The 20,078-nt window shown below is 31.8% G+C and overlaps 1 protein-coding gene and 1 long non-coding RNA gene across 3 annotated transcripts in view; one reads left to right on the top strand and one right to left on the bottom strand.

The window, feature by feature from the left end:
• npc1l1 (NPC1-like 1) overlaps positions 1-20,060 on the top strand; it is a 48,686-nt gene extending 28,626 nt beyond the window's left edge. For both annotated transcript variants that reach the window (XM_087265246.1, XM_087265245.1), the window contains exons 8-21: positions 1,221-1,349; positions 2,351-2,533; positions 3,497-3,611; positions 6,685-6,950; positions 8,715-8,804; positions 8,937-9,127; positions 10,776-10,903; positions 11,011-11,137; positions 11,261-11,319; positions 13,554-13,704; positions 15,193-15,424; positions 16,033-16,146; positions 18,325-18,487; positions 18,978-20,060. In XM_087265246.1, coding sequence (XP_087121372.1) covers positions 1,221-1,349; positions 2,351-2,533; positions 3,497-3,611; positions 6,685-6,950; positions 8,715-8,804; positions 8,937-9,127; positions 10,776-10,903; positions 11,011-11,137; positions 11,261-11,319; positions 13,554-13,704; positions 15,193-15,424; positions 16,033-16,146; positions 18,325-18,487; positions 18,978-19,288 — 2,259 coding nt within the window. In that variant the 3' untranslated portion in view covers positions 19,289-20,060. The remainder of the gene's footprint in view (positions 1-1,220; positions 1,350-2,350; positions 2,534-3,496; positions 3,612-6,684; positions 6,951-8,714; positions 8,805-8,936; positions 9,128-10,775; positions 10,904-11,010; positions 11,138-11,260; positions 11,320-13,553; positions 13,705-15,192; positions 15,425-16,032; positions 16,147-18,324; positions 18,488-18,977) is intronic.
• Positions 5,143-8,897, bottom strand: LOC141375901 (uncharacterized). The gene is made up of 3 exons (XR_015498354.1): positions 8,666-8,897; positions 8,245-8,436; positions 5,143-6,993 (listed from the first exon to the last, which is right to left on the bottom strand). It is a non-coding gene; the product is annotated as an uncharacterized LOC141375901 (long non-coding RNA).
• Positions 20,061-20,078: the final 18 nt, after the last annotated feature.

The raw sequence follows: 20,078 nt of genomic DNA, 5'->3' as shown, positions 1-20,078 counted from the left end.
CTGGGAAAAAATTGCTTAAAGAAGCTAATAATATTGTCCTTAAAATGGCTTTAAAAAATTAAAAACTACTTTTATTCTAGTCGAAATTAAACAAGTAAGTCTTTTTTTAGAAGACAAAAAATAATATCAGACATATTGTTAAAATTTGCTTGCTCTGTTAAACATCATTTGGGAAATATTTAAAAATTAAAAATAAATAAAAGGGGGGCTAATAATTCTGATTTCAACTGTGAAACATTTTTCAGTTTGGGCTGTTAAAAAATTTTTTAGAGAAAAAGGTAGGCCTTGAAGTGAAAAAGGTTGAGAACCCCTGCTCTAAGTAAATGAAAACATTCACCTGAGGTTTAAATCAGAAAATTCACTGTATATAAAATTGACTCTCAAAACAACAACAACAACAACTGCAAAAAGTCAACTCAGAGTCATTAATATGAATCTTCATTCAAATGGATCTTAGAATAGTCTAACCAAAAATTTAAAAAATCCTCATCATTTACTCACCCTCAAGTTATTTAATATTTTATTCTTCCAAAAACACATTGAAAGAAAATAAGACATTGTAAGAGCCAGGAGAAAATTTTAAATTACTCTGACTGCACTGAAAAAAAAAGATTCAAAGATGATTTACAATTTTTTTTTAAGTTAAGTGATTGTAAACAATTCATTTGAACAAACAAATTAAGTTTAACATTGCTAGATTCAATTTGTTTGTTTAAAATCAACACATGAATTTATTACAACAATTTTGCAGACAACATTTTTTTCCAGTATGTGTTCATCTGACAGAAAAAAGTCATGTAAAAGTTGAGTAAATTATGAGGTAATTTACATTTTTCCATGATGTATTCCTTTTATTAATGGGATAGTTCATCCCCCACAAAAGGAAAATTCATATTTTACTCATCCTCAACATGCTCATCCAAACCTGTTTGAGTGTCTGTCTTCTGTTGAACACAAATCTCAAAAAATGTTGTAAACCAGTAACCTTTAACTTCTATAGTATGTTTCTTTCTTACTGTGGACGTCAATGGCATCAGTTGCCAATGTTCTTAAAGAATAAACTCATAAAGGTCTGAAACCAGGTTGAGTATATGTTAATAATAATTATTCACTTTTGCCATCAGAAAAAGCATTTCTACGAATGAAGCCATATTTAACAAGCGGATGGTCAGTCGGAGACATTTATCTGTTTCATAATGAAACTGTGTGGTGATTTTCAGAGGTCTTTGGAAGATGAGATTAACAGAACGACAGCGGAGGATATCCCCATATTCATGATAAGCTATGCTGTCATCTTCCTCTACATCGCAGTGGCTCTTGGGGAATATTCATCCTGCAAGCGTATCCTGGTGAGTAACGATGTGGTTAATGACTTACTGGGAATTTCCGATAAGAGAATAATAGTAGCAATCGTTTTCTCAACATAAAGGCCCAATGGAAACTTCAGCATGTCTTGATTGAAGTGCATTCTTGATATTCTGTGTATTAAATAATTATAGATGTATTTTAGTATTTATTCTATATTTATGTAGTGTAGTATTTGTTTTATATACAGTCAAGTCCGAAATTGCTCATATCCATGACGAATTCTTACTTAAAAGTTACTTTTATTCAACCAGCATAAGTTTTTTTTTTTTGACAGGAAATGACACATGCTTTTCCCAAAAGATAATAAGACGATGTACACGAAGCATTATTGTGGAAAAAATATATTTCTCAGCTTTTATTTACATTTAAACAACAACTTTTAATCATAATAAGCCAGGAGAATGAATAATTGCAAGCTTGACTGAAGAATTATTTTTATTTATTTCAAGTTAATGTTAATAGAGTGCTGATTAGCGGAAACACATGTTTAAACATAACAACATTTAACAACTGTTTTTTAATAACTAATTAAACTTGTCTTGCTAGGTTAGTAAGGTTAATTGTAGGTTATCAGACAACAGTGGTTTGTTCTGTTCCAATCAGGGAAAATTAATTCTTAAGGGGGCTAATAATATTGATCTAATCTCTTTTTTTTTTTTTTCTTGTTGTTGAAAGTTATGTTTTTTTTACTATTATTATTATTATTATTATTAAAAATGTATTTTATTGCAGAAAAAAATAATAAAAAAATTAAACTTTCTAAAGAAAAAAAAAATATATATATATATATTATAGGAAATTCCACAATTAAGACAATAAACGATTATAAATCAGTTAAAGTACTTTTAGATAACATCATGTTGCACTTTGTGTCCCTGATGTTTTTTTCAATAACCTATGTTCTGCTGGTCTTGTTTGCTTAATAAATGTGTATTAATGCTGCTTTTACACACCATGATTGTTTATTTTAATTTTTTTGCAGGTAGACTCGAAATTTCTGGTAGGCCTGGGTGGGATTCTGGTAGTCGGCTGCTCTGTCATAGCCTCAATGGGTTTCTATGCATGGATTGGTGTGGCATCCTCGCTGGTCATTCTGCAGGTGGTGCCCTTCCTTGTACTGGCCGTGGGAGCTGACAACATCTTCATTTTTGTCCTGGAGTATCAGGTATGTTGGGTTATTGCTCTTTTAATTACGATTTTCTTCAGTGTTGTAGGTTATTCTTTTACAGTAGTCAAATGGTTTACAGGGAATGTATAACCCTATGGGTAGGCCCACACGGATTCTGCACACGGAGAATTATGCAGATTTTCCGCAGACTTTTAGCCCATCATTAATTCTGTTTATTTACTTAAGTAAATGTGTGTATATTTATATTTATTCAGTTTTTAAATTAACTTCAGTAATATTATTGACTAATATGAAAATGTTAATCGGATTTATGTACAATACAGTTTGTACAGTAATATTTTCTGTCTTTTGTTAGATTTTGTCTAATTGGATTTGCATTTTAAGCATTAAATACAAGTTAAAAAGATATAATTTTTTATTTCACATAAGGTTTTAGTTATGATACTCCCAAAATCATTCCACAGAAATCTGCAAATTGTTACCAAAATTCTCAGCAGAAATAGCAAAAAACGTCCGCAGATTCTGTCTGGCCCTACATATGGGTCATTTTTGATCTGTATATTTCAAAATATTACTACAATACTGCTCTGTATTGTGACCTAATACTGCAGTGTTGTTGAGTATAAAACAAATCTTGGCAACTTCAAAAAAACAGAAATAAAAAATCTGATTTTGATTCAAAATCCTTTGATTGCTTGGATATATTTCTCTATTTAAGATTTCGTTCTGCAAACATTTTTAATAGCTAAAATAAGTGTTAGCTTAAAAAGAAAAATTACATCCTGTTAATTAAAATCATGCATTTTATTCAGTTTAACAATGAAGTATTTGAAATAAAAAGTGTATTTAAAAGACTGTAATAAAATAAATAAATCATAATAATGAAATATCTAAAATGTCAAAAATAAAAAAATAAATATTTCTAAAACCTTGCTACTTATGACTCTTCTTCATAAACCATACTTTCTTTCTGTCTGTCCTGTTCTTCTTCTTGATCAGAGAGACCTGCGCAGACCAGGAGAGCAGCGGGAGGAACAGATCGGCAGAGTTCTCGGAAACGTGGCTCCCAGCATGCTGCTCTGCAGTTTGTCTGAATCTGTTTGTTTCTTCCTGGGTGAGAATCTCCTACTCATCTAAAACTATACTTCAACCCATAAAACACTTTTTCTTTTTTATCAGACAGCAGGTTGCACCAGAATTTATTAAATTTAAAAATAAATTAAAATAAAAATGTATTTAAAAAAGTTTAAAATAAGTGGGTTTTCAACAAACAGTGGGTTTATTGTGTAGAGTAGGCTTTATTGTCCTCACATATCAGTTGATCGAACATAAAACTTATTTTCCCCAAAAAAACTTTAGTCAGTTTATTATAGAAAAAAATGGGTTGTCTTATTAAAGGCCAGGTTGCTAAAAGAGAAACCAAGGCTGAACACCGTAGCATCAATTACTGCTCTTTGACTTTGTTTTGGAATGCTCCTATTGAGTAAAGTACTGTCCAGGTGTCAATATGAAGGGAAGGATTTAGCAATAATATTTACTCTTAACATTTTCATATTTACATAATGCAGATGTAAGCTATTTACCTGCACAAATGTGGACATAACCATGTAGCATATTCACACATAGGATCAGAACAGTTCACATTTAAACCCATATCTCACCTTTTCTGGAAAAAATCTATTCCATCCACAATCATTCTGAGATAATGCTGTGTTATTCATCAAATAATATTATATTTATACAAGTAAAATAAAATGGCATCATGACAGTGACCAACCACATGACAGTTTATAATAACATAAAAAAGTTAAGTAGTTACAATAACGTAAAGTTAAGTAGTTTCTTAAATTCTATAATGAATATGTCATATCATGTTTATGACAGGTTTATGACAGGTTAAATTGTTTTGGTAATGTCAAGCTGTTATGACAAAGGCACTGATAGTTTATAATGTATTTGTTTATGTCCAGTTGTCAAAACAAAAACACCTCAAGCAATGTCATCTTGACATAATGACATAACTGAGCTAATGACACTAAATGACATATCACGCCATGATTATGAAGATGTTGTGTCAGTCTTATGGTCATCCTCTTTGAGCAAAGTGTTTCCAGAATCATATACGAAGCAGGTGTCACAGATCTAGTATCGGTCGCAGCAACTTTAGTTTTAATTACCTGAACTTTACTCCCTTGCGCATGTCATGATGCATTAGAAAAGTGCCACCCTTAATAAAAACAGATATGATTCATGTAAATTACAGGCAAAAATGTACACTGAAGGAAACAACAAGTACAATTTACTTCATTTAAGTAAATTTCATGTAAGGAATTCGTTTGAATATATACAAAAAGTAATTTGCTTAAATAAGTTATATAAATGTAACATTGTTTGTAGTCATTTTTACTGAGTTGACATTTCATATTTAAAATGTTTTACTCAAATAATAAAGTACTGATTTTGTTTTTGTTTTTTGTTTTTTACTGAAGTTTATACACTACCTATATACATTTACTGTAAGCATGTGACTCAGCATATTTGTTTTCATAATATCCCTTTAAATGCCTGCTCTACTAAATGGTTGACTATATTTTGACTGCTTTAAAAACGACTGTTAAAGTCATTTATAGAATGACTGTTTTAAAAAAAAAAAAGGTTTACACAGCATTGTTGGTTTACAAAATAATCAAACAAGCATAAACACCTATCACTACACAACACCTATCATATAATCACTACACTTGATTTTGGTTGTGTTATAAAAGGAAAATATGAGAGCGTTAAATGAGAATCTAAAATATTTGATGGCATACTTCAAAAAATAAAGATGATTTGGTATTCAGAAGTGTTTTAGTTTTAAAATGTTTTTAAATAAATTGGTCTTTCACTTCATATTTTCAGATTTTTCATAGTATATGTATTAATTACAGTACTTTTACCATAAATCAACATATTAACCATTTGGTAGAGGTTGATATTTTAGAAATGATAGGATCTGGTGAAAAAATGTAATGAGTATGTTAAAGAGCAACATTAGGAGTTAAGAAATGCAATCCAATTTCTTTTTTCTTTGTGGAGCAGTTAAAGGTATATGATAACAAAAAATAGATAATGAGATACCTAAATGAACCAGAGACCTCAATGCTTTGCACGATTTTCCATGATGGTAAAAATATTTTTTTATTATCATAAAAGTGTCAATCTGAGTATAAGATTAATCATAAAACAGAAAGTTTCTACACTTAACAGCAAAAACAATCAGAAAAGTGGTAATGCAACTGGAAAACAGGGACTTTTTTCTTACTTTGATATTATGTTTCCAAGTAATTCCTAGTAAAATATACTTATATTAAGCAGTGCTAGGTAAAGAACTTAAAAAAAAAGTAATTAATTGCTTATTGGATCATTCAAATTGTATTTAAATTACTTTTGTAATTACTTACTTTGTCATTAAAATACATGTTTTTTTACTTGACTAAATACTAAAAATTCACATACACCTCATTGCATAGACAACAGATATGTAAGTAATATTAACAATAATTATTTAAATTTTAAATTTATTTAAATATACCTTTTAGTTTTGTTTTTAAAAAACAACGCTTAAAATCTTAAATATCTATTAAACAGAAAAAAACTTCAAATTAATGACACTAAAAGTTCATACATACATTATATTGTTATTTTTAAAACATTTTACCTTTTCTTAAGCGTGCGCAATATATATATATATATATATATATATATATATATATATATATATATATATATATATATATATATATATATATATATATATATATATATATATATATATATATATATATATATATATATATATATATATATATATAATAGTTTTAATAACTCATCTCTAATAACTGATTTATTTTATCTTTGGCTTGATGACAGATAATATTAATTGACTAGATATTTTTCAAGACACTTCTATACAGCTTAAAGTGACATTTAAATGCTTAACTAGGTTAAAAAAAGGTTAAGTAGGCAGGTTAGGGTAATTAGGCAAATTGTTTTCCATTATTATGTTATTTGGATATGTTTTAGAGAAGCAATTGCTCTGCTTCTGCTCTGAATCATATTAATGCAGTCAGTGAGTTTAGATCATTTCCACCTACAACATGAAGAAGCACACTCATCTGACTGATCTCTTCTCATTGTGTGTGCAGGAGCATTGAGCACCATGCCAGCAGTGAAGTCTTTCGCTCTGTACGCTGCATTGGCTGTGCTGATGGACTTTGTTCTCCAGATGACTGCCTTTGTGGCTCTGCTTTCTCTGGACGCTCGCCGTCAGGACTCAAACCGCTGTGAGATCGCCTGCTGCGTGACTGTGGACACTCCACGACCGCAAAAACCCAACGAGGGCATCTTGCTGCCGCTCATGAGGAAATACTACGCTCCGTTCCTGCTCAACTCTTTCAGCAGAGTAGTAGTGGTGCGTTTACACAGATTCACTGCACACTGCCTTTAGGGGGTTTCTGTCAATAAACAAAGTAACAAACAAGCAATGAGTTAAAATGAACAATACATTTACACTGTTTATTATTTTTAGTTAATATTAATTGCTGCATTTTGCAATAGATATAGAATTAAACTTACTATTAACAGACACTTATACACATGCACACACTGAGAGAGGGAAAGAGAGATACAAACCCAGCAGGCACACAACATCATAAGACGTTAATATTAGGTTAAATTTAGGTCATGATGTCAGGTTACCAAAATTCAATGTCTAGCCAGAGTCTAAGGACAACATTATTTTGACGTCTAATAACGACGTCAAATTACGTTGATATTTGGTTGATTTTAGGTTGTGTTGAAAAGTGACCAAAATCCGGAAATGTCTGATAGATGTCATAGTGGTAACGTCCACACAACATCAAGGTGTAACATAATTATACATTGATATTTGGTTGATATTAGGTTGATTTTAGGTTTGAAATTGGACACTGACATTGGCCTGAGGTTGGGTTCTGAGGTCAACTTGATTTTCATTCACAAACAAAATCCAACATCTCCAGGACGTTGGGGTACAACATCAATATGATGTCATGTTGACGTCCTGTGCCTGCTTGGCACACTTTTGGTCATAAAATCCTTTGTAAAGATATAATGTTAAAAATGAGTACATATAAAGAATGTTAATTTTGTTATTGTGTTTAAATCCATCTGTTTTACTGAAATTGCTACAAATCACTGAATTTAAGTAAATTAGAAATAAATTAAATGTCTTTATTATTATAAATAAATAATAGTATAAGTACTATTTTTTAAATTAATTGTTTACATTTAATTGAATATATTTTATTATGTAGAAATGTATCATTTAATTAATCTGATGTTGTTGAAATTAATCTGGAATACTTTGAACTAACAGAACTTCAGAGGATAAATTTAATTGAATTGGAATTAATTAATATTTAAATAATGAAATGTAACATTTAAATGAAGTACATTTAAATAAATGTAATTAGTTATAACAAATACGTATTAAAGGCTTTTGATTTAATGCGATGTATCAAATTAGCATTCATTCATTCATTCCTTTTCTTTTTCGTTTAGTCCCTTTATTAATCTCGCGTCGCGACAGCAGAATGAACTGCCAACTTATCCAGCGTATGTTTTACGCAGCGAATGCCCTTCCAGCTGCAACCCATCACTGGGAAACATCCATACACACTCATTCATACACATACACTAGAGACAAATAAGCTTATCCAATTCACATGTACCGCATGTCTTTAGACTTGTGGGGGAAACCGGAGCACCCCAAGGAAACCCACACAAACATGGGGGAACATGCAAACATCCACACATAAATGGCAACTAAACCAGCCGAGGCTCGAATCAGCGACCTTCTTACTGTGAGGCAATAGTGCTATCCACTGCGCCACCGAGATGCCCTCAAATTAACATATCTTAAATAAGTAGAAGTGCATTATTGATCCTAAAAGTCTACAGTGAGACCATCAAGACATTTGCATAAATGTTTGAAATCTGTAAGGTTTTTGAATAAATAAAAAAAAAAAAACATGAAAATAGAATAATTTAAAATTACACAACATTTGAATACATTTTTTTTACATGAAATATGTAGTGTATAGCTAAAAATTACACCCATTAATAAAATGTGTATTTCTCTTTTGCCTTATAAAGACTTTTATCATGTAAAACATGTCATTGTGTCTTCTCTTAGATGGTGTTGTTCTTGGTGATGTTCTTTAGCTCTGTGTTCCTCATGTTTCATGTCAAAGTGGGCTTGAATCAGGAACTGGCCATGCCAACTGTAAGTACAGCGGTTTATTGAACACTCCTCCACACTAGCCACTAGACAACAAAACAAAAACAAACATTCAGTTGTTCATTAATAAGTCACAGTGTTTCCTCTGTATTTTCCTCTGTGTTTAAATATAACCAGGACTCCTACATGCTGGACTACTTTGCATACCTGTTTAAGTATTTTGAGGTTGGTGTGCCCACGTATTTCATCACGACCAAAGGGTTCAACTTCAACAGCGAGGAGGGCATTAATGCAGTGTGTTCCAGTGTGGGATGTGACCAGTTCTCTATGACCCAGAAGATCCGCTACGCTACTGAATATCCTGAGCGGTGAGCACAGATATAATTCAGATTTTTTGTGGCATTTTCATGTTTTATTTCTTTTCAAAATACATGTAACAGCATTATGGATTTTAAATAAATCACATCAGACCTTAAACTTACAGATTTGTTATGGATCTTAAAAGTTCACAATGACATGATTAGGATACCAGCATAATTGTTTAGGAATTATATTTTATTTTAGTTAGTTTAATGTTTAATGCCAACTAAGTGAGATATTTGGTCAAAATAATCATCATATTAGCATATTAAAATAATTTCTGAAGTATCATGTGACACTGCAGACTGAAGTAAGGGGTGCTGAAAATACAGTTTTAGCCACCACATGAATAAATTATTTTTAAATAAATAAGATTTATAAATAATATAGTCATATAATATAATTATGTTATTAATAAGACTTAATATTTCCATTTTACATGCTAATTTGGTTATTATTATCTCAGTCTGAAACATATTTTAATTTATGGTTCATATATTTAAAAAGTGCTTCATATTTTGGAGTAAAGCTAATAGAAAAGATAAAAAGAAAACTTTCGTAATGATGTAAAAAATCTTTAGTGTAATTTTTTATCACTTTAATTAGCAATTTTAAGGTCTTTTTTGGGTAAAGTAAAAGTTTATTTAGGAAAAAAAACTTGCTGATCTCAATCATGATACTGGAATTTCTATCTTTGATACGATACCTTGAAAAATATCTATATTCGATACCATTTCCGATACCACAACATTAAAAGTATAAAATCATTCATTCATTAATTTTTCTTTCTGCAAAGTCCCTAATTATCAGGGATCGCCACAGCGAAATGAAACGCCAACGATTTTGGCATATGTTTTACTCAGTGGATGCCCTTTCAGTCGCAACCCAGTACTGGAAAACATCCCCACACTCATACACTACGGCCAATTTTAGTTCATCCATTTCACTTATACAGTATGTACATGCAAACTCCAAACAGAAATGCCAACTGACCTAGCCAGGACTCGAACCAGCAACCTTCTGCTGTGAGGCGACAGTGCTAACCACTGAACCACCATGCCACCCTTTTTTTAAAGATCAGAATAGACTCTTTTCCAATCTTTTTTATTATTAAAGCAAAAATGTTATGCTAATTTTAACTGTTCGCTAACACATCTTGAGGGTAAATTACAGCAATTAAACAATTATTTAGCACAACAGTTTCCAAGTTGATATTTTTCCACATTTCTTCCCTTGTTAACTAAACCTCCAATAACTCTGAGGGAGATTACCTCCATTATTTTATAGGGATATTTAAAGGGCAAAAAAGGGACAACATATCGATACTATTAATACTAACCAAAAGCAAAATCGTATCGCTTTAAATATCGTCACCATGGAATTATAAGGTTCTATCTGCGATTTTGAGATAATGAGCTAAGTTTTTTCATTCCATAGCAAACAGTATGTGTGCGACATTTGTTTTGTTTTTTTTTTAATATAAAAAGTCCTAAAATGTAAAGAACTTATAAAAAAAAAAAACATCCCATAATGTAAATAAGCTGTCATTTAATAAGAATATGTCAATAACTAAATTTTGACAAATATGTCAGATAGAACCTTATCATTCAAAGGTTTACTTGCAGGATTTTCTTCTAAATGTTTCTGATTTTTTAGATCTTATCTGGCTATCCCAGCATCCTCTTGGGTGGATGACTATATTGACTGGCTGAACCCTGGATCCAGATGCTGTCGCCTTTACACATTTGGTCCAAACAAAGATGAATTTTGTCCTGCCAATGAGAGTAAGTGAAAAATGTTGAGCAGTGTCCACCTCAGGTGTTGCCGTTTATTGAAATGGTACAATGCAATGTTTTCTTTTGGAGATCTAAAACTTAATGTTCTTTGACAGCCGGTGTCTGTCTCAAGAAGTGTATGGGCAAACCTGAAAATGGTGTACTGCGGCCTGATGTTTCAGAATTCAACAGATTTCTGCCAGATTTTCTGAGCAACAGACCTGACCTGCAGTGTCCAAAAGGGTAAGAAAAGCAAATTAATTAAGTCTGAACCAACTGAACACTGAAGGTTTCCATCCAGTATAGATAAACACCTTTATAATAATGCACTTGCCACTTACTAAAAAAATGTTCTTTCATTTCCAGTGGTTTGGGAGCCTATGATAAAGCTGTGATTAGAGACAATGAAACTGGGGAAATAATAGGTAAGATACATGCATTTTGTTTGTTTAATGTAACAAATAGATATATGTGACAATGCTACAACGTTATTTTAAACTGGCGGTTGCTAAAATGCTAATGTCTAATTCACATTCACACAGCAATACACATTCTTGTGTTAGTCTTATTCCTTATTTAGTGAAATGTTTGCACTTCCTTTGTGTACAAATAGCCAGTTTTACCCCTAAACAAAAACCCACCCTGTTGAGAAAAAAAAAAAAAAAAAAAAACAGTTTTAATCAACCTTAGCTGGTTGACCAGCCTGGTTTTAGATGTTTTTTTTGCCATTTCCAGGCTGGTTTCAGACATTTCCAAACTTGTCTTAGCTGGTCAGGATGGGAGATCAGCTAAAACCAGCTTGATGGGCCTAGGCAAGCTGGGAGACCAGCCAAAACCATCTGTGTCCATCTTAAACCAAGCTGGTTATTAGCTGGTCATTTCCCAGCCTGACTAGTTAAGACCGGGCTGTAAATATCTGAAACTAGCCTAGAAACCCCTCTAAAATCAGGCGGGTCTACCTAGTAAAACTAGCCAACCAGCTCAAACCTTAAGCTGTTTTTTTTTTCAGCAGGGCACCATTAAATGTTAATTTACATAAACTAATTTGTTAAAGATGCTAAGCTACATTGGCTACGGCAATTGTCAATTTGTCAAACATGTAAACTTTTAGTTTTAGTCCTAGTCCTAATGTTTAAGGTAGCCTATGAATAATTTGACTGAACAATGTGACAAAGCTACAGCGCCTGTTTAACTCCAAAATTTGAAACTGTCAGTTGCTAAAATGCTAATTCACTTAACTTACATAAGATGCTAAGCTAAAGTGACTTCAGCAGTTGTTTGAGGTATTATTTGTCTGGACAAATGCGACAAAGCTACTTACCCAGGTTTACTCCAAAATTATAAACTGTCAGTTGCTAAAATGCTAATTCCTCTAACTTGCTTAGATGCTAAGCTACAGTGAATAGCAGTTATTTAAGGTATGATTTATTTATTTCAATGAAATATGAAAGCTACAGACTTTATTTTATTCCTAAATTTTTAAATTGTCTGTTACTAAAATGCTAATGACTACAGCAGTTGTCTCGGTTAATCAAGCACTGGAATGTATTGTGGTTCTATTCCTTTTTTTAGTTAAACACAATGTAAAAATAGCCAGTTTAACTACTAAATTAAAAATTACTAATCATTAATTCTCTTATTTGTTGCTAAGCTATAATAGCTACAGTGATTTTCATTTTGTCTAACATGTAAATTGACATTTTTGTTGTAGTTCTAGTCCTAGGGAACTGTTCACTGCTCAACATTTGCACATATAGTGTACTCACTTCAGTGTAGTTCAAGACCTGACTATGTGAACTTTTCAGTGTTTCACACTCTGCTTTACTCTTAAACTAAAGTGTAGTCATTAAAATGTTAAGTCTCCCTATGTAGTTTATTAACCATATTGAGAGAAAAAAAAAACAACAGCTTAAACCAGCCTAGGCTGGTTGGCTGGTTTTAGCTGGTTTTAGAGGGGTTTTGGCCACTTCCAGGCTGGTTTCCAGCCTTTTCCAGCCTGGTCTAAGCTGTTCAGGCTGGAAGATGACCAGCTAAAACCAGCTTGACCAGCCTAGCCAGGCTGGGAGTCCAGCCAAAACCAGCTATGTCCAGCTTAAACCAGGCTGGTCAAGCTGGTTTTAGCTGGTCATTTTCCAGCCTGAACAGCTAAGACCGGGCTGGAAAATAGTCTGGAAGTGGCCAAAATCCCTCTAAAACCAAGCTGGTCTACCAGATAAAACCATCCAACCAGCTTAGGCTGGTTTAAGCTGTTTTTTTCAGCAGGGAAATAGGCTAAGCTACAATGCTAACAGTTGTCTTGATTCATCAAGTCGATGAACTCACAAAGTTGTTGTACTAATAGTCCTTATTTAGTAAATTGTTTACTGTATTTGAGATGACTGTTAATAAATGCTACTAGCTAATCACTAAAATGCGATTCTCTTCCACAATTTTAGTTGGCACGAACTTCACAAAAAAAATTATAATGTTAAATATATTTGTGTTCATTAGTCAACGTCGTCCATTCTGTAAGTTGACTGGGTTTTGAAATAGTTCTTTATTAAAGTGTATTTATGTCATAAGAAAATCCCAACAAGAATATTTGTTCAACTTATATAGGTTTTTCAGCATTTTATTATTGCTGAGTTCATAGTTAATGATGTGTGTGTGTGTGTTGCAGCTACTCGGTTCATGGCCTATCACACTCCTCTGGTGAATTCGCAGGAGTACACCGGAGCGCTGCAGAAAGCCAGAGAACTGGCCCATAACATCACCATGGCCATGAGGAAACTCAACGACACCTCTCCAGATTTTGAGGTCTTCCCTTACACGTAGGTGTCCCCTTCTAATCCTCACTTATCTCTCTGGATTTACCATCCTTACCCTTGCTGTTTCTTCTCTGTGATAAGATAAGAAGCGATAATCAGCGCATGTAATAATACTGAATGATAGTGTGTCCTTGAGCTACTTCATAAATGACAAAACTGCATAACGGATCCTTGAGCTACTTAATATGCTTCTTTTAATAGGACACTGTTATTTTAAAAGTAGCACTTGTCGTTGTTCACTTTAAGTTCTGTCTATGTGAAACTGAATGCACATTAAAAATGTACTAAAAATCTTAGAATATGTTTTAATGAAGTGTACTAGCAAGTAATATAATACTATGAAGGAGAGTAACCTACATTTTCATGACTGTATCTAAACACACTTACTGTAAGAATTAAAGCATTATAAAGTAAATCTTTTCTCTTTTCTTGTTTGAATTTATATATATATATATATATATATATATATATATATATATATATATATATATATATATATATATATATATATATATATATATATATATATACATACATACAATTAAAGTCAGAATTATAAAACCAAATTTATATGTTATAGAAAAATATTAAATACAAATTTAAAAAAAAATCAAGAGAAGCAAAATAATTTTAAAAACGTATTTTTTCAATCTAAATATGTTTGGTGACAAAAAAAAATATTTTAATAAATATATTTGTTTAATAAATCTCTTCTGTTTAAATGCACTAAAATACATTGCATATATTTACGGAGAAATAGATTCAAATATTAATTTTAAAATATTATATATATATATATATATATATATATATATATATATATATATATATATATATATATATATATATATATGCATATATGTGTGTGTGATTATTTGTGATTTATTTTATTTTTGCTATAATGACAGTAAATAATATTTGACTAGATATTTTTCAAGACACTTCTATACAGTGACATTTAAAGGCTTAACTAGGCTAATTACGTTAACTAGTCAGGTTTGACTATATGTAGACTATAGATAAAAATACATAGCTTCAAGAGGCAAATAATTTTGACCTTAAAACAGTTCTTAAAAAATTAAAAACTGCTTTTATTCTTGCCGAAATAAAACAAATAAGACTTTCTCTAGAAGAAAAACTATTATCAGACATACTGTGAACATTTCCTTGCTCTGTTAAACGTCATTTGGGATATATTATAAAAAGAAAACAATTTAATAATATATATATATATATATATATATATATATATATATATATATATATATATATATATATATATATATATATATATATATATATATATATATATATATATATATATGCTTTAAAAAATATAAGACCCAAAGCATTCCACCAAATACTTTTAAGGTAACATACTATTTTTAGTCGGTTTGACTCGACTTGTATAAAGTTCATTTTATTCAACTGAAAAAGACTTTTTACAGCGTATGTATACAAGTAAAACACATGCTGTCTTTTATTTTGCAGTGTGACGTATGTGTATTACGAGCAGTACCTGAACATCGTGAATGAGGGTTTGTTCAACATCGCCGTGTGTTTGCTGCCCACATTCGTGGTGTGTTGTATTCTGCTTGGCATGGACCTGAGATCCGGCTTTCTGAACCTGCTCACTATAGTGATGATCACTGTGGACACAGTTGGCGTCATGACCCTTTGGGGCATCGACTTCAACGCCGTGTCACTTATTAACCTGGTGACGGTGAGTGTGTCTAATAAACACATACAGTTCATAAAAAATAAACATTCAAGTTAAAAATAAAAAAAAAGTTGCCATGTAGACGCAATGTAACCTAAATTCAACAGATGGAAAATCAAAATAAAGTGTGACCCTTTTTTCTGTTGAACACTAAAGAAGATATTTAGAAAAATGTCGGAAACCTGTAACCATCGACATCCATATTAGGAAACCAAATTTCCAAACTGATACCTTTTCACATATTGATTATAAATTATTAGAAATAACCATATTATAAAGACAACATAAGCAATTATAAAATTACTAATTTTATACATTTACTTAAGCTAAAAACTATGCTAAATTATGAAAAAATAAAACACAAATATTCACCAAATTACATTTAAACAGTCATTTTTTTTATTTTAAGATGTATATATATAGTTTTTTTTTTTAGAAAGCAGCAACATGAATCATAAACTCTAACTCCATCTAAATATAATTAGCATAGAGTGCTTTTAAACCACATTGTGACAATATGATTATGAAGTGCCATCATAACGTGACTACTTAAATGTGTTTCATAAAAGCATAAGTGAAGCTCGATTATTAAGACACAGTTTGTTTCGCAGGCTGTTGGTATATCAGTGGAGTTTGTGTCTCATACAACACGCTCATTTGCTTTAAGCGTTCGCCCCACAAAAGTGGAGAGAGCAAAGGAAGCCACAGCTAACATGGGCAGTGCGGTGAGTACTACCAATATTCTAAACCTTTTGTATATTTAAAAATATTAGTGTATTCTAAAAGTCATTTTCCAAAATGTGATGATTTTTTTTTTGGTTTACTTGTTTTGTAAAACATTGAAGAAGATTTTTTGTATCTGAAACTGTGATCCTTAATATGATTTTACAAATTGCATGTCAATAGCTGCCGGCACTTTGAGAGGCCAACAACAATGAATTAATATAAATAGTGAAACAAAATGAGCAGTTTCTTGCGCAGGCCAATTGTTTAGCTTAATAAGACACAGATATTTACAGATGCCTATAAATATTTTTTTGACTCAGTGTTTACTTGCACGTCATGAATGAATCACAAGGGACCTTTTCTGTTATGTTTTTTTTAGTTTAAGCACGTCTAAAAACAGTTTAAGTCACAGTTTAAGTTCTTTTTCATTGACACATTTTTAAAGACCACATCAAGAATTCGAAAGTAACATATAAAGATGTACCAGAGTCCTACTAAAGAATGACAAAAATACTTATTTTGTTTAACAAATTATTTTAAAGGGTCATGAAACAAGTATATACAGTATCTGAAAGTATATACACACTCTATATAAACCTATACAGAGTATATATATATATATATATATATATATATATATATATATATATATATATATATATATATATATATATATATAAATATGTACACTATGCGAGAGGCATGCATCTGCATCTGCAGCTGACGTCAAAACAGCAGGAGCTGTTACTAATTCTTTCTACTTTAGAGCTAGTGTTTAAATGACTCTCAAGCATAATGAATAAAGTGATGACAAAACAGCTGATTTTGCTCACATTTTAAGATTATAAGGCTGAACTTGACATGAAATGCCATCAGTCTACAGAGATATCTTCTTACAGTGTTACTCTACAGTATTTCTCTGTTGCAAATGGGATATCACAATAATTAACCGCCCCAAAAAACAGGGCAATAACTACTAGACTGCTGTTGTGTATGCGATAAGGTGGGGGTGTTCGGGGGTGAGGTCTCTTTAACATTTTTGAGAACCGGGACAGGAAGTAAGTAACTGTTTTAAAATAGGTACAGTCCTTATAAATAAACTGCAAAGTTGCAATCTATACAAAAGAATGAGATCGACTTACAATAACACTTACCAGTTTAATAATGATTTGATCTGCTGTGTTTCTATCTTCATGTTAGAAAACATGAAGTTTTAATCTTCTAAGCAAGGGCTTATTATGCAGTACTGGCGTCATCTCGTGGATAGACAAAGTCTACCGTCTTAGGCTAATAGGCTAAGGCTAAAACCGGCTAAAACCGACGCTTTGTCTGTCTGAAAATATATATATTTTAAAATAGGCACTATCCTTAAAATGACATTATGTTGTCTATTAGATGCAATATTTGTCAAACTGTTGTGAGTTTATCGATCTGCTGTCACTCTGTGGGCGGAGTAATACACAAAGGTGAAGAGGCTGTAAGAGTGCTGTTATTGCAGAATATCACACTGCTATGAGCCAAATTAGATTCGATAACTAGACAGAACTGTTGTTTTTGTGTGTGTGTGTGTGTGTGTGTGTATGTATGTATATATATATATATATATATATATATATATATATATATATATATATATATATATATATATACACACCAGAATAGGGAAGTCCCAAATAAAATGAGAAAATTTGATACACCAGTGTTTTGGAATATGGAAAAACTGTCTTTATGCTGCTTTTATCTGTTTTTATATTATTTGTTTTTATTTTATTTATAACTCTCTCTTTTATTCCCGTTTATGTAAAGCACTTTGAATTGTCACTGTGTATGAAATGTGCTATATAAATAAACTTGCCTTAATTAAAATGCCACAAAAAAACACTCTTTTGTTCAACAAATTTTTTTTTAAAGGGTAATGAAACAACTTTTTTGAGTTTGAATATACATACATAAATACATACACGGTAATACAATGCAGAAAACAATAGGAATGATACATTTCTTTACAATGTAAATTTTATCTGGCTATTTTTAAGATATTTCTGAGTGACACTTTTACTTGCATTTAATGAATCACAAAGGATAACAATTTGAGCAAAAAAATGTCTTTACTACTGTAAATTTTAAAACTACTACTGTAGTTTAAAAAAATTTCTTAAATCCCTTGTCTTTCTCAGGTGTTTGCTGGTGTTGCGATGACCAATCTGCCCGGAATTGTTGTTTTGGCGTTTGCTAAAGCTCAGCTCATCCAGATCTTCTTCTTCAGACTCAATCTGGTCATCACTCTTCTCGGCATGGCCCATGGCCTCATATTTCTGCCTGTGCTGCTCAGTTACTTTGGTAAGTTATTAAACTAAACCGTCACTCACTTGACCTTTACTGTAGATAGGTCACTTAATGACTGTCATTACCTTTATTCATATATAAAAAGTCTTGACTGGCATATTTAAAACAAAAATCAAGACGTAATAAGATACTATTTAAGGATCATAGAGTGCAACACCAAAAACATTGTCAAATTATTCCATGTGAATTGCAGTGGTTCAACTAATTATACGAAGCTCCAAGAACACTTTTGTACACTAAAACAATTTAAAAATGACTTTATTCGCCTGTGTCTACCGCATACGATCAGGGTGTGCATTTACTAAAGACATTTATGAACATTGAGCTACCATTGACAACAACAAAAAACAATTTCTTAGCTCAAGAAAAAAATAAAACACTTTAGTAGACATGGAGATTAAAATACTGATACTAACGTCTAAAACTACATTTTGATTTCAATGGGACTTTAACTAATAAAAAGGACTGTGTGTGTGTTTCCCAGGTCCTGGAGTGAACAACGCACTTCTGCTGCAGATTCAAGAAGAACAAGAAAAAGAGATGGAGCTCAACAGTAAAGCTACATATGACAACGTTTGCTTTGAAAACCATGAAAAATCTAATGGCGAAATCCACGTAGAGCCTGCAAGTTTGCCTGAAAACCATGAAAAGTCCAATGGCGTAATCCCTGCAGAGCCTTCAAGTTTCCCTGTAGAGCCTTCGAGCCCTCCAGAAGAGCCGTCAGTCCTAATAATGGCAGTGATTATGCCTGAAACCACCCAAATGCCCACCGAATGGGATATCTCCAAGTTGTAGCCCTAAAACTTTCTTCGAGTTTATTTACCTCAATCATTATACTGAACTGGAAGTCATGAATGCCACTATTGTAAATGCATGCGAGTCTCTAAGGGAAATAAAGCAGCCAATCACATGCCATCGATGAAACGCTGTAAGCAGAATGTGAACCTGCTCTGTCAGCTCTATGCGTTTCACATGGACTTCTCTGATAGCATTGCGCTACTGCTGTTCTGAAGATGGGACATATTCAGCTTGTCGATCTTTCACCATCATTCGTACCGGTGATTATGTTGCCCAGGTCAAACCTGAGGCAAAGTGATAACAGATACAAGCTGATTCCACCATTTCACAATGAAGGAAATCACTACAGTAGAGCACAATTGTTTGACTTTTTTATGATGTAATATTTGTTATTTAATTTTGTCGTTCAGGTTTCACATGATTGAAATGGTCTTGTTCATGACGGAAACACTTACAGCCTTGAGAACAGGAAACTGCAACTCAAACACTCCAGTATAGAGAGAGTATTATCATAAGCATTACTATGTATTAAATGCACTGTGTGTATTTCTACCTTGTGTAAAACAAACCGCATTGAATGTTCATTACAGCTTGTGTGTTTAAAGTTTACCATTTACTGTTGAAGGAGCCATCGAGCACTTTTACAATTTCTCTTTTAATAAATGTTGGAAAAACATTTTCAGAGGCAATCAAGGTAAAACTTTTTATATGTTAAAAATAAATGTTTTAAGGATATTTATTGTGGAATAAATGTAATGATTTCACACTGTTCAATGAAAATAGCGTT

The sequence above is a fragment of the Danio rerio genome, chromosome 8 (assembly GCF_052040795.2).
Source record: "Danio rerio strain M-AB ecotype USA chromosome 8, GRCz13ab, whole genome shotgun sequence".
NCBI lineage: Eukaryota > Metazoa > Chordata > Actinopteri > Cypriniformes > Danionidae > Danio > Danio rerio.
The sequence above is the reverse complement of the archived record's forward strand: the minus strand, read 5'-3'. Positions and strand labels throughout refer to the sequence as shown.